The sequence below is a fragment of the Eleutherodactylus coqui genome, chromosome 5, assembly GCF_035609145.1.
Source record: "Eleutherodactylus coqui strain aEleCoq1 chromosome 5, aEleCoq1.hap1, whole genome shotgun sequence".
Lineage (NCBI taxonomy): Eukaryota > Metazoa > Chordata > Amphibia > Anura > Eleutherodactylidae > Eleutherodactylus > Eleutherodactylus coqui.
This window is the reverse complement of record NC_089841.1, coordinates 41,915,695-41,936,364: the sequence shown is the minus strand read 5'-3', so window position 1 is coordinate 41,936,364 and position 20,670 is coordinate 41,915,695. Positions and strand designations below refer to the sequence as shown.

General features: G+C 44.4%; 1 protein-coding gene across 1 annotated transcript in view; it reads left to right on the top strand.

Moving 5' to 3' along the window:
• ANKRD55 (ankyrin repeat domain 55) overlaps window positions 1-20,670 on the top strand; it is a 54,401-nt gene that overhangs the window by 1,070 nt on the left and 32,661 nt on the right. Inside the window, exon 2 of the mRNA XM_066601827.1 lies at window positions 15,929-16,051. Within this exon, the coding sequence (XP_066457924.1) occupies window positions 15,929-16,051 (123 nt within the window). The remainder of the gene's footprint in view (window positions 1-15,928; window positions 16,052-20,670) is intronic.

Sequence of the window (20,670 nt, the reverse complement as noted above, 5' to 3'; positions counted from 1 at the left end):
CAGCAGAGGTGGCCATGTTCGATGAGACGTAGGATGTATTTCTAGAGTGTCCATGTTGCATAGAGCACCCTGATGGTGGCGCTGCACGTATACACTGCGATTGTAGTTGCGGTTTCAGGGTCACATTTATTCCCTATTGAAAATGACAAATCCGTAACAAATCCATTATCACAGCTGGACCTTATTTACTTAAAGGGGTTTTCCAGGACTAAACTATTGATGACCTATCCTCATGAGAGGTCATCAATAGTTGATTGGTAGGGTTCCACCACTCGAGGTTCCTCTTCTCAAGCCAGTGACGTCATGAGCCTCAGCCGCTATACAATATCCAGCGCTGTGCTTGGAGCGGACTGAATTGACAGTGGTGCGCATCCGATCAACTGATCGACAATTATCTTGAGTGACAGACCCCCAAACTTCAACTGTTGATGACCTACACTGAGGATGGGTCATTAATAGTTTAGTGCTGGAAAAGCCCTTTAAATACTGCAATTCCTGGCACAGCCTGCAGATGGGGGTGGCGCTGTTTCTAGCAGACTTCTTTTTCTATAAGGGACTTCCCCTTTAATCCCTGCTCTGTATATAAAAGTACATTAAATTAAATTGGTGTATTCAGATGTGTCTTTTAAGCGGGCCAAAGGTCTGCATTACAAAAATCACAGCATGTCCTATTCACAGACTAGAATTGCCAATGAAAGTCTATGGGCAAGTAAAAAAGAAAATGCATGAACATGGATGCTACATGCTGTATGCGGCGTATTGATTTTACGCATGTTGCCGGGAGACAGTGAAAAACAGAGATCACTTGGGTTCTCTTTCCCTCTTCTTCTTCCGTACGTGAATGAACCCTTAGTGTTCACGGTGTATTTCACATTGACTTCAATGGGCAGGTGGTCGCGCAGTGACGAGCTGCGTTTTTTTTTCACGCCATCGAAAATCACGCGAAAAATACACCCTTGTGAATAAGCCCTTCCAGTAGTATCCATGTGACACGTCGCTCGGCGATGAGTGTATCCGGACCCCAGGACTGAGTCCCAGCAGTGACTGCATTGTTACAATGTTGCAGTTCAATTGTTTACACTAGTGATGTGGATACATTGTATCACCGGCCGGGGCCTCCCTGCGCCATTAGCGATTGGACATGCACTGGTTGCTATGGAAATCCAGATGGAGCTGAGCCGCCTTTTGCAGTGCAAGGATTCAGCAGAGAGCGACTGCAGCAACCTGAGGCCGTGCACTGCGTCACTGCGCGACCACCTGCCCCCCCATAGCAGCGGTGCTGGGTCTATACTGCACCCTGACCACAGGAGCTGACACTCTACAAGGCCGCAGTGTATCTGCTCTGAACATAGGATGTCATGTAAGGTGCATTATTTGGAAAGTTGGGTGATAACCAATACTGCAGCTCCCCCTGGGGGTTATTACTCAGCTTTCCTGCAGTTCTGTATGTTAAATCTGATTTCTAACAGTTGGGGAAAGTTGGGTGACAATTTCACCATTATTACAGCTACCACTAGAGCTTCACTCAGCTTTCCTACAGTTCTACATGTTAAGTCTGTCTATAATTGCGGGGATATGGTAGATGGGTTATGTATCTATGACTAGACAGATTTACCATTCAGGAGCCTGGGAAAGTGTGTGTGTGTGTGGGGGGGGGGGCAACTACTGTGGTTGGCATTACATTTGCCACTCTGCTTTCCCGCAATTCTGCATATTAAATTTCCCCATTATTATAGGGATATGGTACAAAGGTTGACATTCACAAACCGAGGAAAGTTGGGTGAAAATTAATGTGGCCACCATTTCAGCTGTAATAGGATTATCACTCAGCTTTCCTGCAGTTTTGAATGTGAAATGAAATCTATCTATTGCTGAAGTATATTAGAAGCTCTGTGTATCTATGTATAACTAGACAGATTTACCTTTCAGGAGCCAGGGAAAGTTGGGTGACAATTAAATATAAAAATCAGTCCAAAATCGGACGAGAATAGCACCCATTCAGATGCCCTTTTTTTAATTGAACGAATAGTCCAAGTGGAAAAAAAAAATCACAGTATGTTGTATTTTGGTGCAATTTTTATGCAAAAATCACTCATTTAAGTCTATATGTGCATTAAAAAAAACTGATTGCAAATGCATGTAACCACGGTGACTATAAAAACAGAATCAGGAAGTGTTTTCAATATACATGTAAAAATTGGATGTAAATCAGATGAAAATCGCATGAAATTCACACACGAAAAAAAAGAAATTAAAAAAAATAAATAAAAAAAATCGAGAAAAATTTTCAGGACCAAAAAAAACAAAATCCCTTGTGTGAAGATACCTTAAGGGGAAGGGGGTGGGGGTTCCAGACAGGGTGCACAACATTGATACATTTGTGGCATCTTTGAATAGATCTGGAGTCACTTTGTCGCCACCCAACTACTGAAGTGAGATTGTGACAAATTAAGCAACTTTTTAAAAAGTCGCGTCATAAATGTCTTTACATTCTGACCAAGCAGAAAGCCGCCCCAGTTTTTAGACACTTATCTAAATAGTGTCACGAGAGGCAGAACGTCTTTTTTTTTTGGCGCATCATTAATAAATAGTTATACAACAATATTCTGTCGACCTGCAGTCACCACTAGAGGGAGCTGAGTAGATTACTGTATACTGTGAACTGCGAAATCTGACTTGTGGTACTCTAGAAGTGGTGGTCTATGATATCTGACATGTTCTAGAAGTGGTGGTCCATGAGAGCTGAGAATTTCTAGAACTGCTGCTCTGTGAGAACTGACATGTTCTAGAAGTGGTGGCCTACAGTATGAGATCTGACATGTTCTAGTGTTCTAGAACAAATGGTTGGTGAGATCTAACATGTTCCAGAAGTGCTGGTCTATGAGATCTGACATGGAGCCTTATTCTCATAACTTCAAAGATTAGTTTTGTGTATCATCAGTTACAACTGAAAATCCACCTGCTGCAGTCCTCATTGTAAGCTTTAATTTGCTATGCAGTTCATTAGCAGAGTCCTCTTTCTTCCTGAATTTCAGACACCCCTTAGCTGCACACTCCTACTGCTGACTGAAGCATGCCAGTGACACATGGTCCCATCTTCTAGTCATCTGTATCCAGTAGGATGTCTCTGCTATCACCTCCTATTGGTTACATGTGAGACCTGTAGCTGGATATAGATAACTAGGAGATGATACACAGGACTGTACATTTATGGTATGGTGTTGTAAATAATCTGAAAAATGCTGGCTGTAACATTGGCTCTTTCTGATTTCTTCACTGTCCCTAACCCCACATCCCAATGTCCCTAAACAGCTCAAAGTTGTCCCTATGGACGACCCAGTCTTAAACACTATCCCTGAAAACAGTAGGATATTAGGAACCAGAAAAGAGGCTAAAGAAGCACATTTTTGGATTGAAGCAGGGTGATGGTGGTAATATGGTGCAACAGTAGCAGACAGAGGTGGCACACATTTTTCAATATGAACTTTACTTAACATTACGGAATTGGGGGTTCCACTCCATTGGAGAATATATGATTACTTTATTGTTGCATGATAACAAGCAAATAGCGTTACGCCATATAAGACTTTACGTTCACATCTTCTGCTCCGGGCCGCAAGTCACCTGAGCTTATTATTATGTCCGTTGGCCATTACAGACTCTGCTACACGTAGACCAGATCTATTACCACCCTGTTGGAGCGGTGCCTTTACACACAGGTCTCAATGATGTCATAGACACCACAACATTCACAATGTGTATCACAGGTTTCAAAAGCATGAACACCTGCCCGCTGTAAGGTCAGATGTCTTGCTGCATCCTTAGGCCTCATGCACATGGCACACATGGATTTCGCATGTGGAATCCTGCACGTAATCCAGACGTGACTCCAGCGTACCTGCCCTCGCATGGACCCCCTTAACAGAATGTCCACGGCAGATTAGAGAAAACACAAACTAGGAAACATGGACTAGATTAGAAAACCAATGAGCCAGACCAACTGACTGGACAGATGAGACAAGACTGGCCTAGAAATGAAGGAGCAAGACACATTGACTGGATAGACTAGACAAGACTGGACTCTAAACCAAGGAGCAAGACACATTGACTGAACACACTAGACAAGACTGGACTAGAAACTAAGGAGCGAGACACATTGACTGGACAGATGAGACAAGACTGGCCTAGAAACGAAGGAGCAAGACACATTGACTGGATAGACTAGACAAGACTGGCCTAGAAACGAAGGAGCAAGACACATTGGCTGGATAGACTAGACAAGACTGGACTCTAAACCAAGAAGCAAGACAAATTGACTGAACACACTAGACAAGACTGGACTACTAGAAACTAAGGAGCAAAACGCATTGACTGGAAAGGCTAGACAAGACTGGACTAGAAACCAAAGAGCAAGACACACTAACCGGATAGATAAGACAAGGCTGGATGAGAAAATCAAAAAGAAAGATACATTGACTGGAGCAGTGTGTAATTAGAGCGTTGTAGTGAAATATTTAAATATAGGCAGTTGGTGTTCAACTCCAATCATCCTCAACAGTCCTCTAAACAACCCCCGTCATCCTCACACTGTGCCACCCTTTCTTTAGATTCAGCCACCGTTGGATCAGCAGGTCTAGCATTGCCACCATTATCACAAAAAAAATACCGGCCAAGGTAATAGTGATCCCCACAGAGGCCCCAATAGTGATAGTGACCCCACAGCAGCCCTAGTAGCAATAGTGACCCCCATAGTGTACTTCCCTGCCAGGCTGCATCTAGCGCACTTACTTACTAGAGTTCCATTGCATGGCACCTGTTGTAGCACACAAGGCCCTTGACTCCTCCATATGGCATTTGCTCTACATACAGTACAAGCTCAATACAGGCAATTATTTTTTTACTAGCTCTGAAAAGGGCCCCTTCCTCCTCTAGGCCCGGTCGTGGTGGCAAAAACAGCTATTGCAGTCATCATGCCCCTGGAGTGGAAGGACTAGACAAGACTGGACTAGAAAATTCAGGAGCAAGACACTGAAGCTGGACAGACTAGATGAGACTGGCCTAGAACTATGACTTGGAATTTTGGATGAAACACACACTGTCACAGCTATCAACTGCACTACACTGCAGAAACCAAAAATATTTACAAAGAGGTGCACCAGTCAGATTCTCCTTTCTGTAACTAGGCTGAGCAGTGTAGTCCGCTGATTCTCCCCAATGGGTCATAATAACTGTCTTCACAACAACGTAGCAGGAGATAATGATGCAGCAGGTCTGTTTTTTAATAAAGCATGAGACAATTCTTATCCATTCTGAGACATAACAGTTTCTATAGTTTTGTAAAGTGCCAATAGCTTTTCCTCTGATAATGTGGGTGACAGCAGAGGGTATCACTGGGACGTATTTTCATGTCATTCTTTCTGGTGATATGAATGGCGCAGTGCCATTATCGTTCTGCTCCACTGTCCCTGTAGGACCAGCGTCTCTCTTATCTCCCTGCGCTACAGAGGCTCCGGAGATGTAACGTATTATTCCTGCTGTCAGATATCATATCTCATAGCTCTCGCATCTGCACTGCAGCTCCTCACACTGCAATGCAGTAAAGTCTGCTTCATCTGCACTGGATTTTGCTGTTTCATTTATAGAATTTTTTCTTTAAAACAACATTTTCACTATTCGCCTAAACGTCCGCATTCAGGGGACACACAGATCTGGCAGGTCCTCTGGGCTGAGATCAGTGGACTCTGCAGTGCTCAATGAGGATTTATATCGGAGCCTCCGGCTATAACTGATGTCTCGGGGGCCGACATCTCGGAGATATGTAATCTGAAAATAGTTTTCTAAACTGGAAAAGTTTTTAAATGAAAACTATTGCACTTAATAGAGCGCCGCAGCCTCTTCTTAGGCCAGTGACATCTTGGTCGTTTGTCGCGTGACCTAAATGCAGCCCAGTCTCATTCAAGTAAATGGGACTGAGCTGCTATATCAGGCACTGCCACTACGAAATGTAGTACTGTGCCTAGTATATGGTGAAGAGGCCATGGGGCCCACTTAAGTACCCACCATGGACTCGTCTAATAACTAATTGGTGGCTAATCCTCACTGATCGGCTATCAATATCTAAATCCTGGAAAATCCCTTTAATCTTGCTCTGTACCAAAAGCTGTAGTCCCTCAATGTTAATGATTCAAATGGGCTGGACCAATTCTTTACGTTGGAGATAAGTGGATCTCTTACGGGGCCCAGCATTTTCTAGTTACACTCCTGCTTTGAATACAGTAACATTATGGCAGTATTCAATCACTGTGTGGTGGTAATATGTTGTTGGGTATAGATAACAAGACCCCCCAGCAATCAGTAGTCATATCAATTGTCACCCAACTTTGCCAACAACAAATGAGTCTTAAGATGGCCACACATGTAAGGGGGCCTCCTCTTCACTGAAGGCAGATTTCAGGGGAGATCGAAGGTGTCTGCCAGCAGCCTTCTCTGCTCTCTACATTCATAACACATGTATGTTCTTTTGAGTCATGCATTCATGTGTATGGGGGGACTGCAATATCGTTGTTAAGTCAACAGCTATCTAGAATTGGCAGCCTAAGATGGAAACAAAGCCTGGAAGACAAGGATGACTCAAGGATTGATATATTGTGGTTGACTGCTCTGATCTTAGGAGGACACAGACAAGCATCTGGCCAAAAACTATTTTCAAGTATGTCATTGACCCCTATGTGGAGCAGATATCTGGTACACAAGTAATGACATGTTAGATATCCGTGGGCTGAGTTAGTAGGACTTCCTGTTATATAGTTCCAATGTTTGGCACATATGAATCCACTGTTTGTAGAGATCTGACGCCCAAAGAGGTCAATGAAGTGTTTGCTCACAGTATTTTTGGCAGATAGTTGTCCACCTCAGCTCAGAAGACAACATGGAGCAAAGGTGACATCCCTCGTCATACCCTACACACTTGTGTACATAGCTATAATTCAACATTATTGTATACAGAATGACCCTGAGTGATATAATTATCTGCCATAGCGTTGAAGAGGAGCCTCAGTCTTGGGCAGCACCATCCAACTGTTCTCCTTTGGGTAGGATTGGTTTAGGATGCTACTTTTAGGTGTTAACCTTCCTTTAGCACTCAGGCAGTGTACTGTTGTTGATACAGCCGGTTTACCAACAGCAATCCTGCTCTGTTGTTGGATAGTAGAAGCTGTTTTTGTGGGACAAGAGCAGTAATTAGAATTTATGATGATCCTACAGCAGTATACGATCCCACAATGTATCTGTAACGAAAAGCAAAAAATACACAAAAACTACCATTCTTTGACAATCGCTGTAGATGAAAGCTGCAAATACATAAAAGCAAGAAGAGAATTTGGGGATTTTCTTTCTTTGTCTTAAGCCAAGAAGCAGAAATATTAGTCATTGTAAGAGGGCCACTACAGCAGAGTCCTCCACCCCTAGATCAGGATCGGCAAACAGGTGTTGTAGTCTCTGGGGGGGGGGGGGTTCAGGTGTCTACATGGATCTCAAGATGCGGAGTCCTTCATGAGGAACCTGGCGTTAACGTTATCTACCAAGCTTATTAATAGTTCCTCTGTGTTAAGGTTGTGCATCTGGGACCTGCGGTTCTACATGCTTCACAGGTAGGGGTTAATTGAACTGGCTGGGTGTGGTATTCTCCAGCAGTCAATCCCCCTGGTCTGCAGCAGATATATTCCAGCAAACTCTTGGGAGAGATTGCTGGTCATTTTAGTGCTTTATGAATCACTGTTTATCCCACTCAGAGCTGGTGGTTGCATGCCTGTTTAAAGTGTCCCTCTCTCCTTCCCTGAAGACGGTCTGGACAGCTGCTGTAGCTCCCCTCCTTACAGTTTCTGGGACATTGTGCATTGTGTAGTGTGTGGTACGGTGACCACACAGGTGTAGGCGTCCTGCAGGTTAATCCCTATCCCTGGGCAGGTGCGCCCCCCAGATATCTGAAGTCCTATGTGTGTGTCAGATGGGTGATGCCTGACGCTGCTCCCTATGTCAGCATGGTGGCTGACTCTCCGTAATTCCCCTGGAGTGAGGACGCTTGAACTTCTTTGGTTTGCCATTGGTATGCATGTGAGCTCTGGGTGGGGTCCGTGTTGTATGCACTACCTGTTGTATGTTGGTGTGAACAGTGACTTGTGTTGTATGTCTGTGCAAGTGGCCAGACATGAGTTGTGTACAGTCTTGTTCTATGTGGTATGTGTTACACTGTATGTTGGTGTGAACAGCAACGTATGTTAGGTCTGTGCAGGGTGCCAGACATGTGCTTTATGTGCAGTCCTGTTCTGTGTACAGTGTGTGTGTCAGTACAGTGTCGAGTCCTGTGTGTTTAGTGCATCTCTCCAGCTCCCTGATCAGTAATAACCTGGTCATTAGAAGAAGACCGTGGGGCCGCCTTTATCGAGGTGATGACTCCGCTTTTAGGCAGGGGTGCCCCTTTTTCCCTGGCCATTTAGGGACAGTTGTCCTTTTTTCCTCCTGGAGAGATGCAATTGGTCCATGGAAGTACTTTAGTGTGTTTGCTGTTTTAAATGGACACATTTGCGTCCCACCTGTGGAGTGGCACTTTTGTGCGCCAAGTGGACATAACATTCTGCTACGGTCTTATCTCCTTCTCTGTATAACTGGTGTTCCCTTTGTTTTTTATCCCCACGAGAAGTACCAGAACGCACCTCCATAATGAGCATCAACTCAATTTTATGTATTGCTTGGGTTCCCTCTGGAGGCTGTGGTGGTACACTCGGTGGAAATCAAGAGGTCGTCCCCGCCTTGTAACTCCACTGCCTTAGGCCTCTTTCACATGCATTTCTACGCTCAGCTGTATGCCGTGAAAAGTCCCAAGACAGAAGAATAGCTGCGATCAAGTCCCGATCTTAATTAGAAATCTTCACAATGTATATTAATAATGACTTATATAGAGCCAGCTTCTTTTCTAAGTATTGAACGCTGGAAAACTCTCTCCCTCTCCATTGTTTTCAGCTCCCATAGAAGTCTATAGGAGCTTCCAGGGTAGCTCAGCAAAAGATAGGGCAAGACCTATCTTGCCTAATAGCGATGTGCTATTTTTCCCGGCACAATTTTTTTATGCGCCCAAAAATCGTTCATCTGAATAAATACATTGGAATACAATGCTATAGATGGTCGCAATTTTTTGACATGCCTAAATTACCTGCATATATACGGTCATGTGAATAAGGTCTCAGGCTCTTTGCAGTATGTAGAGTCTCACTCTTCACTTTAGGTACTTTCAGACAATCTGGTTTATCGTTTAAATAAGCAAATGACGACATTGTTAGCCGATTCGCTCGTGCGGCCTGTTTAGACAGGCAGATGCATCGTTGGCTTGTTCATACGAAAAAGCGTTCAGTCTCTCACATTCTCTGTATAGGTGACTGAGAGGGACTGAATGACTGCTGTTTAAACAGAATGATGTCAATGAGCCAACAATGATTTTTATCCCTGCATACATTGAGCCACAAGGGAAAAGCGGATGATTATCATTCATCTGGTCATTGGCGCACGTTTCAACTGAATGATTATCATTCACTTTTGCTCGTTTTTTTGAACGATAATCATTCCATGTAAAAGCACCCTCATTCAGTCTCTGCCCGGGGCGGGCACCACCCTAACTATATATATATAGTTCCCTGGTTTTCAAGTCAACGGGGACTTTTGGCGGATTGTGCCATCCACCGGTTGTCCCGCCAAGAGGCTACAGTATTTAAACAGAACATTTCTTTCAATGCAATCTTAAAGAGACAGTACATATGTACAATTAATGCCACAATAAAATCCAGGGGCTATGCCCCTCCCTCTTACATAAGCGTTACATTGTACCCGCGTGTGTGGATCTACGGATCGGACGGGATAATGGGAAAATATAGAGGTAGAGTAGAGGGACAGGAGCTGGAACAGGAACCTAATTGAATCTACAGACGTCAGCGCCGGGGAAGTCGCCAACGACAACAGAGAAGAGTTTCCTGGAAAAGGTAAGATAATTAATTGCACATTACTGGAAAGCGAGCGCGCCTCGTACCTTTGTGCATCTTGACATCTGCTCTCTCAGAGATTGATTTGCGCTCGTGTATTTCTACTCCGGCTGCTGGGATCTCTCTGGAGTCGGTTCCATCCTCTAGACACTTATAATGCATTCCTGGACATTATAACGCAAGTTTTACCTACCACCATTAGATTTATGATTACCGGGTTCTGTATTCTTTACTACAGGGGAGGCAGAGGCTGCAGTCACACCCCGGCCCTGGTGTCTGAGGGGGTCATTAGGTAGGTGGGAGTCTGGTAAAGCTTTTGCAAACTGTGAAACCTACAGCAAATCTGCCCCAAAATCTACAGTGAAATTCCCATCATATGATGCAGATTTCGTTGCAGCAGATTTTCCACTGTAGAAGATCCATAGAAAATGTACGCCGTGTGAACATTCTCTAATAAGAATTTATCGTAAACTTATAAGTGTACGGTCCTGTATTGTAACTGTAAGGAAAAGCGTATGTGACTGAGCATCTCAATAAAAGTGTATGCTAAAAACGTACACTGCTCAGTATACATTATTTATGGCAGTTAATGGCAATATTATATACACTAAATTGCCCCCTTTTTAACAGCCCAGCACCATTAGAGCTTCCCTGTATGGAAGTTAAAGCCATTGTTCCTTCATCCCACATCTTTGGTCTCTCCATCCCTCATGCATCTTCCATCCATTATCAACTTTATCTTCCATCCATTATGCCTCCATCCTGAATCCATGTTCATTCCTCTATTCCTCATCCAATATCCCTCCATCTCCACATTGATCTTCCTTCTGATATTGCACTGCGGTCTAAAAGCTTCAGCTTACAGTTTTGTCATTCTGACTATCGTCCCTACATCCATTATCCCCCTATGCTCCATCCATCGTCCCTTCGTCTCACATGCACCTTCCTTCTATCTCTCATCTACCTTCCATTCATCATCCCTCTATTTTCCATCCATAGAACCTCTATCCTTCATCCGCTGTCCCTCCATCCCTCATCCATTGTCCCTCCATCAACCCGCTATTCATTAACGATTGTCCCATCATCCCCCATCCACCGCCCCTCTATGAAACTTCCATCATCCCCCTATCCTCATCCATCATCCCTCTATTCTATATTCATTTATGTCTGTATCCCACATCCATCTTCACTCCATCTCGCATTCATCCTTCAACCTTCCCACATCCACCATCCTTCTATCCCTCATCCATTATACCTCTATCCATTTTCCATCCATCAACCCTGTATTCCTCATCCACTATCCCTCCATCTCTCATACATCGCCCCTCCATCCATCATCCCTCCATCCCTAATCTATTGCCCCTCCTCCCTCATCCATCATCCTCCCATCAACATGCTGTCACTCATCAATTGTCCTTCCATTTCTCATCTATCATCCCTTCAACCCTCTATCCCGCAACCATCGTCCCTCCATCCTCCTTCCATCATGCCTCCATCCTGCATTCATCATCCCTCTATCCCCCATCTATCGTTCTTTTATCCCCTATCTAACCTCCCTCTATCCCCCATCTACCTTCCTGTCATGCCCTACCCATCATCCCTCTATCCCCCATCTATCGTTCTTTTATCCCCTATCTACCCTCCCTCTATCCCCCATCTACCTTCCTGTCATGCCCTACCCATCATCCCTCTATGCCCCTTTCATCCTTCTTCCATCAGTCCTCTAACCCTCATTGATCATTTCTCCATCCTACATCCATTGCCCCTTCATCTCGCATTCATCGCTCCCCCCATCCCCCTATCTTCCATACAGGTTATCTGAGTGTAACATTTTATGAATATCTCATCATCCACTTGGCTTATGATAACAGTGCATTTGATCTATTCTGCAGCTGGAAATGATACAACTTGCATTGATATTCTGTAGATTCAGAACACGCCAGTGAGGTCCATGCTGTTTGCACCCAAGTCATGGTAATTATAATAGGAGGAAGTGCTGTGGCACTATTTGTACCATTACGGGTAGACTTGTAGTATTTTTAGGCATCTTTAGAACAGGAAGTATTTAGACAATTTTGATACTTTGTCCTGAACCTCTTGCAGCATGTAATTTCTCAACTCCATGCTACAGAGGGCTCCAGGATCTGGCAACGCAATTCTGTGTAATGAATGCTCCTCTTTCAGCCTCATTAATTTTTTAAAACTATTCTTTGATTAATTAATAAAAAATCCTAAAATCTTGTCAGCTTTGCTGTATATACTAGGACAGAATGGACAGAGCCATCTCATTTTATATCAGAAGGTGGGGAGTTAGTGACAGCTGTATTGTACTGCTGGAGTCCTAAATAAGGCAGGATAGTAACATTATACATATAAATAAAGATCTGTATACAGTTCCCCTGCCATAATTTCCTGATTTCTGCAGCTCCCTTGTTAGCTTTGCTATATAGATATGGGCAGAATGAACAGAGCCATCTCACTAGAGGTTGGGGAGTTACTGACAAATCAATTGTATCACTGGAGGCCTAGATAAGGAAGGAGATTATGAGCATGCGTGTGTTCTCAATAAAAAGAGTGGAAAAAAGCCTCTATCATACACCTCTGACAGCAGCTGGTCTCCAGGAGAACAAAAGAATATTGAAATCCAATTGCTCAATCTTTGTCTGAGTCAGGAGGCTCCCATACACATTAGATGGTCAGTTGTTCCCACCAAAATGTACAAAGCTTACTTGTCATTTGCAGGTCTGTGGGGGTGTAGCTATATTCCATCACTTTGTGGGGACTATAATAGTGTATGACATATCTTTCTGTTATAGTAGTATTCCCACAACTGTCTTTAATCACCTATCTACAGGATAGGGGAGGTGATACAACGTTGACCGTTGGGTTCCTCACTGCTGATCCTGAGAATTAGCATCCATCGTCCCTCCATCCCCCATCTATCGGCCCTCTATCCCCCATCCATCAGCCTTTCATTACCCCTCTATCTTCCACCCATTGTGTCTCTATCCCGAATCCATGATCACTCCATCCTGCATCCATCAACCTTCAGATTTTACACTGGGGTCCAAGAACTTCAGTTTACATCTTTGTCATTCTTGCTATTCTCTTCCTTTGCAGGACATCAGTTGGGACCAATATACATCAGGTTATCTGAGTGCTCACTTCTTTAACATTTTACGAATACCTCACCATCCACTTGGCTTATGATAACACTGCATTTTAACCTATCCTCCAGCTAGCAATGATGCAACTTGTATTGGGCCTTTCTTGGACAATACATATTATGTTATAATCATTAATAACTTCAGAAGCGTTGTGATCCAGGGATTATTCTGACTGCCAGTTTGGAGTCAGGAAGAATTCTTTTTCTTAAAAAGAGGAAAATTGGCTTCTACCTCATTGGATTTTTTTTGGCCTTCCTCTGGATCAACATTGGTGGGTAATAGGCTGAACTGGTTGGACCTGTCTCTTTTTTCGGCCTTACATACCATGTAACTATGATATATAGATTCAGAACTCGCCAGCGTGATCCATGCTTGTTGCTCCCATGTCATAGTGATTATAATAGGAGGAAGTGCTGTTGCACTATTTTTACCATTACGGGTAGACTTGTAGTATTTTTAAGCATCTTTAGAAAAGGAAGTGTTTAGACAATGGTTGTTAGCCTCCAGAATATTCTTTTACATGCTTAGACTCTAAATATACATAATCCATGAGTATTTTATGCCTAGGTTGCCCATTGATGGCAATGGACCGACAGGTTGTTCATGAGCCTCTTGAAGCAGGTAATTTTCCGACTCCTTGCCTCACAGGGCTCCAGGATCCGGTGACGCAATTGTGTGATCAGAGAGTCTGTTTTTGTAACTTACTGGGGTAGAATTATTGTTTTTATGTATCTAGGCAGAAAATAACTACAAATATGAAATGAACCACCTTACGCAGAGCGGCCGCTGCAGGAGCGAAGACTACAGCCTTCTGTCAGGCTACTTAATTTTTACCTGTTCAAGTCTATCCTGCAACTTTTGTCTTCCCCATCTATTACATGTGAACGAGGTCCTGCCATAACACAGCAAAACGCAATGTGTCATGTCAGCAAATTTGCTGAGATCGATCACTTGACCCGCCCTCCAGCTTCTTTACAGTGCATTTACATTTAATTTTTTTGTTGCATTTTTTTAATCGCAGAAAATGTGTTGTTGTTTTTTTAGAACGATGTTGCGGTTTTGCACAGTTACAAAAAATAGTAGAAAAAAAACCACAAAATCATCTCATGGAACTACATCATCATAATTAATATCATAACAGCGGCCACAATCACAGTGATCATGACACATACAGTCTTCCTGTAAGGAGCTCTGCATATCGAATGCTCCTCTTTCATTGATTTTTACTATTTTTTTACTATTTTTGATTATTTAAATGAGGGTTAATTTAAAAAATCCTAAAATCTTGCAGTTCTCACACCGACCAATAGAGTACACAAGACACTTACTTTCTGCAGCTCACTTGTCAGCTGGGACAGAATGGGCAGAGCCATCTCATTGTCACTACAGGGTGAGGGAGTTAGTGACAGATCTATTGTACTGCTGAAGGCCTAGGTAAGGCAGGATAATACCACTATACACATGAAAAAGCTCTGTATTCAATTCCTTTGCCATTACCTGGCCTCTAAAAGAGGGCCTGTATTCCATCACTTAATGATTTATGCAGCTAACTTGTCAGCTTTGCTATTTAGACTGGGATAGAATGAACAGAGCCATCTCATCAATAGAGAGTGGCAGAGTTACTGACAGCTGGGGGACTAGATAAGTAAGTAGCGTATGCTGGCCATACACATGGTACATGATGGCAGAACATGCATGTATTCTCAATAAGAAGAGTGAAAAAAGCCTCCATCAGACACCTCTGACAGCAGCTGGTCTTGAAATGATATTGAAATCCAACTGCTTGATCTTTGTTTGAGTTGGGAGGCCCACATACACATTAGATGGTCAATCCCACCAAAATGTATGCAGCTTACTTGTCATTTGCAGGTCTGTGGATTTGTGGCTATATTCTATCACTTCGTGGAGACTGTAATAGTGTATGACATTTCTCTCTCTGTTATAATAGTATTTTCACAACTGATTTTAATCACTTATCTATAGGATAGGAGAGATGATAAGTCTGATTATTGGGGGTCTAACTACTGATCCTGAGAATAAGGGTCTCATGCTCCCGTTCATCGTCCCTCTATCCCACATCGATATTTCCTCCATCCATCATCCATTGTCCCTCCATAACACATCCTTGTCCCTTTGCTGAGACCCCAACCGATCTAAAGAATTAGGTTACCACATTCCCTTTTCCTCCTTACTGCATGTAGATTGGAAGAGCTTGAAAGAATCGGAGGCCAAGCATGCTCCATTCAGCTCTTTGGGACTGCCTGTGATACTACGTACCTGTATTACCTCCAGCATTCCTATAAAGTTAAATGGAACATGCTCGGCCGCCGCCGCTTTATTAAAGCTCCTCCTCACTGAGAGAGGTTGGTTGAGTTTGGAGGAAGCTAGAATACAGGATCCCCATTCTCAGGACCGGTGGGGGCCTCAGCACAGAATATACTGTAGATAAGTGATAAAAGCCAATTCTGGTACCAACTCTTTTAACCTCCATTCATTGCAGTTGCCATAAAGCGCTCACACCCTGCTGCACAGTGCAGAGACAATACAGGAAGTGTGTGCCCCCAATATGGCCGCCACAGGGAAGTTTTATAACATTAAGAAACAAAATAAGCCCATTATTTCTCTTTGCGGACTGAAATGTAACAGATGTCTCTACAATTACATGCAGGAGACGTCCCCTAATAGATGTGATGATGATCAGGAAAACATCAGGATTTTGTCCTCTGTTCACAGGTGACTCATCAGAAGAGATTGACTTGTCCGTGGTATATCAAGCGTCCGCTAATGGCGATGTCAACACACTGACGGCGATCATCCGTGAAGACCCTTCAATCCTAGAATACTGTGACAATGAAGGTACGTGGGGGCGGAGGACGAAGCACCATCAGTCCTATGAATCCATCAGAATACATTATGGCTCTCATTTATCAGTACTGTCTAAAGAAAAAAATGTCTTTGTTGCCCATAGCAACCAATTAGAAAGCTGCTTTCATTTTTGAAACTGCTGCAGTAAAATGAAATCTGCCTTGTGATTGGTTGCTAGGGGCAACAGAGACAGATTTTCCTTTAGACAGTATTGATAAATGAGGTGTCATCTCCTTGGATTTACAGTAATATCATTGAATATCCGGTAATTCCAGCAGTCAGGCTCTTATTGGTGTCCGAGATTAATCAGCCTTTCTCAGTAACACACAGTATAATGTTGACTAGTAAGTATCAGCCATTTTACCTTTATGTCAAGTTGATTAATCCTTTATACGGTGATACGTCCCGATATTATGGGGAGATTTGTCTTTATTGTTGCTCTCTTTACTAGTAGATAAACCTGAAGACAAGGGGAGGATTTACTATTGTATGTTCACTCCATGTCAAAAAAACAATCCGCCCCTGGAAACAGTTGTTATTTTGCTGTAAATCCCGTCCCGCAGTTCCATCTCAGGCAGATATACAAATGATGAGAGTTGTGGGGATTAGATGAACGGTCTTGTCACCAGAGGCCCTAAAAGTGGTTCCCCCCTTGGCCTATAAGAGGCTCTCGGAGGCTCCTTGTGTGTAGTTACCTCTTCTTCCGCTTATGAAGAGCTTGTTGGCCACTAGACGCCTCTACGACGCAGAAAAGAGATTTCACCCGTTACCAGAGTCTGAGAGGGGCGCATTATTGGGGTGTGAGAAGCTGGATGGTCGTATCGATGAATTGTCCCCCACCGGCCGTTCTGATCAGACTGTTAGGAGGTGTTGCGACCAGTGGATGTGTGAGGGCACACAAGGTGACCGGGCTCAGGACCCCCCGACAGACCACCCTTAGAGAGAAACATCTGACCAGACTGTTAGGAGGTGTTGGGACCAGTGGATGGGGGCACACAAGGTGACCGGGCTCAGGACCCTCGACAGACCACCAGTAGAGAGGAGTGTCTGACCAGACTGTTAGGAGGTGTTGGAACCAGTGGATGTGTGAGGGCACACAAGGTGAAGGGGCTCAGGACGCCCCCTACCGACCACCAGTAGAGAGGAGCATCTGACCATACTGTTAGGAGGTGTTGGGACCAGTGGATGTGTGAGGGCACACAAGGTGACCGGGCTCAGCACCCCCCGGCAGACCACCAGTACAGAGGAGTGTTTGACCATTCGACAAGCATGAGCTTGTTTTGTTGTCTGCCATCCAGAGACAGGTGGCACCATCGTTACACTCCTGTGTCTGTCGGAACCATCTCCAGGCACTTGGCTGAAGGTCATTTGACACCCACCATCACCTCCGTTTGCAGTGGTGTTGTGAACGATGAAACTGGATGCTACAGAGGGGAACCGGCTTGTCTTCAGCAATTAACACACTTCTGTGGCTGCTGGTGGCCAGATTTGTTGCTATTAGAACATGTATGGTACCATGTGGAATACCAACTTCAACAAGCTTGCACGATCTAAAGGCTCAGTTGCAGCAAATGGGGAGCGATGTGCTGCAGGATACCATGCAGAAACTGTATACCTCCATGCCCTCCCGTATCACATCTTGTATCCAAGCTGGAGACAACTTTTTGGTGACACTCTGTATAACAGCATATCCCTCTCTGAGTCTTCAGTCACCATTGCAGCACTGATTGCTTCCGGCACACTGGACACAATGCTACAACCCCTCCTGCCACCTACAGTAGAGGATGATCTACCAGACACAATACAACTCATCACAGCATGCCAGAGAGCGGCCCCAGCACTGCATTACACAAGGAGAATTATGCAAGACTTAAAGTGGTCCAAGTTGTAAGGTAAAGTCCCCTGGTGCAAGCACCACGTTGTGACCGACTCCTAGGGTGACATTTTCTTGGCAGACTGCCAACGTTTGTCATTGCCTTCCACAGTCATCTTTACCCCCCAACATGATGGGTACCCAGAAGGATAGAAGGCTGAGTCAACCTTGAGCCGGCTACCTGAACTATGCGCGGATTGAACCTGCAATCGTTAGGTTGTGAGTGAGAGCTTAGGAATGCATACTGCACCACACAAGGTCCAAGTTGTAGGTTTTCACTAAAATGTCTTTCCAATGCTATAAAATAAGTGACAGGTTATTCTCATCTCTCCCCACTCCGGCTGTGTCCCACGCCGCTGCTTGGTACCCCCGCGCCTGTGTTAGTTTACAGGCTGCAGTACTGCCTAGTTCAGGGGACGTTACAGGTGCTGCAGTCAACAACAGGGCTCGGCGATCAAGCAATGAGCTCTGTTATTGGTTGCAGCACCTGTGACATCCCATAAACAGGGTGGAACAGCCTGTAAATGTTGTAGTAGGGACACGCGACACAGGAACCACAGTACGATGCGGACACCGGCCTTACAATTGACGCATTTTAACAAAGAAGCTTGCAGAATAAGTTGGAAATAGAAGCTTCCATTGATAGATAACTCACCTAGAATATTATAACAATCTTTACAAATCACAAAAATTAGCAATGCATCTCAGTTATAAAACACATAATAGCCCACCGAAAGTTTAAACCCAACATTGACAATCGGCCGAGTAACATAAATTTTATCCAAAATCTTGTCCACAGCTGACAGATGAATACGTATTTCCCTGGTGTTGGCTCAAGCTTGCATATTTTTTGAATGGCAGGCCTGCACTTTAGTCACTGTCCATGTGCATGCATTGGGTTTTTTTCTGAAGGCCGACCTCACTTACGTATCTCTAGCATATTTTATATTGTAGCATAGAACAAGCATCTTTGGACATCTGTTGGGTGTACCCTGTTGCACAGAGCTGCAAGATGATGTGGACTCTCTAGAACAGCCTTTCTAGCTGCATCCCTGCAGCTTTGTTTTCTCAGCGATGTCACTTCTGATGCGTTATGAGGTCACACTTCTTAGTTACAGAATGGCTCCTTTCTCATGCCACTGGTCCTCTCTAGCAGGCACATGTTCTCTAGGTTTCATCTTGCACGGCTCCCTCAGCTGATCCCTCTCCTTTTACAGCTCTCTCTCCCTGCAATGCAGTCTCTCAAGGCTGAACATCCCTTAGATTGCTCTCCTGCTTGGTCACCCTTATACCATCCAAGGGAAACATCATCTGAGCCCCTTACATAAACATGACATCAGAGGGGAGACCTGGAGCAGTGGCGTGGTACACAACAGGAGTGGGAAGAGGTGAGTATTTGCCTGTTAGTTATTTTGCTGTTTTAGGGAAAACCTAGAATTCGGACCTTCCCTTTAACAGTGTGATAAAGTCATAAAGTGACACAAAGATCCAGAAACGACACACAGTGGAGTACAGCGAGTCTCATGTTCTCACCTCCAAGGCTGAACGGCATCGCCTGAGGGAGATCAGTCACACTTGTGGTTGGTGAAAGTGAATGGGATTTGGCATCTCAGACCCAGGTGCTAACATCTCATGCCGCTTCCTACAGCCTACGCGAGCAGTTTGAGTCTACATATCGTCCTTTTGCTTCGCTTCCTGCAAGGCAGTGATTATCCTCAGGGAGATCCACCTGCTAGAGAGACATTAACTCCTTAAGGCCATATTTACACTGCCATTATTGTCATACAAGTTCTGTCCGTGTCCAAGTCGGGCAGAACTCACACAGAAAATAAACCCATTCACTTGACTGATGGTCCAAGTTTGAAAAATTGCTGTATGTGCAACACCCCAGAGGGGTGACCGAGGGCACCTGGCTAGCGTGAAGAGCTGGGAGGGATAAGTGGGGACTCGTCATGCTGGCACTTACCAGGCTCTAGTCCTGGAGGGATGACATGTAGCCAAGGTCAGAGTAGGATCGCAGGCCAACTTCGACACCCCTATGATAGGGAATGTCAATAAACTGCATGGGGGAGTAGTAGTACTGATCACTCGTGACGCTACTGTTTCCACACACCAACACTCTATGCTGCGGAGAAAAGAACACAGAGACTTGTGTATAGTACCTCAGGTCCCCAGGAACGATTAGGGCCTAACTTTTACTGAATAATGAATGAACACTTTACAACAAGTATTCAGGGTAAGGCAGGTACAATTCATTTTCAAAAGGTGCAAGCTAGAGCTCAAAGGTCAGGGAGGATACACAGGATATAAACAGTCCTACAGTCTATGTTATCTGCACGGCATGGCTCCTGGATTGGGAGAACTCAAGAGGAGGAAGGGGGTAGGGGTCTCTCCGCATACTCTCTGGCAGACAATTTTTGACAGGAAGGCTTACACAATACACATCCCACATGACAGGCATGTGGGTGTAACTCAATCATGTACCTCTGTGCGGTGATCCTAACTCTGGACGGACGCACAGGAAAAGCCTGTAGTTTGAACTGGTACCTGCACAGAATTATTGTAGGGCTCTCTCTCTACTGATGGGACGCACTCCGTTCACATCCACACTCCAAACGCTACAGGATATGGCTCCTCTTCTTCCATCTTCACTTACATGGAAGCTGAAGGTGCTTCCATGTGGCTCTGTGTTAGCACTCTCTTGGGTCCCTGAACAGGATCGCACTCGCAGATTGAA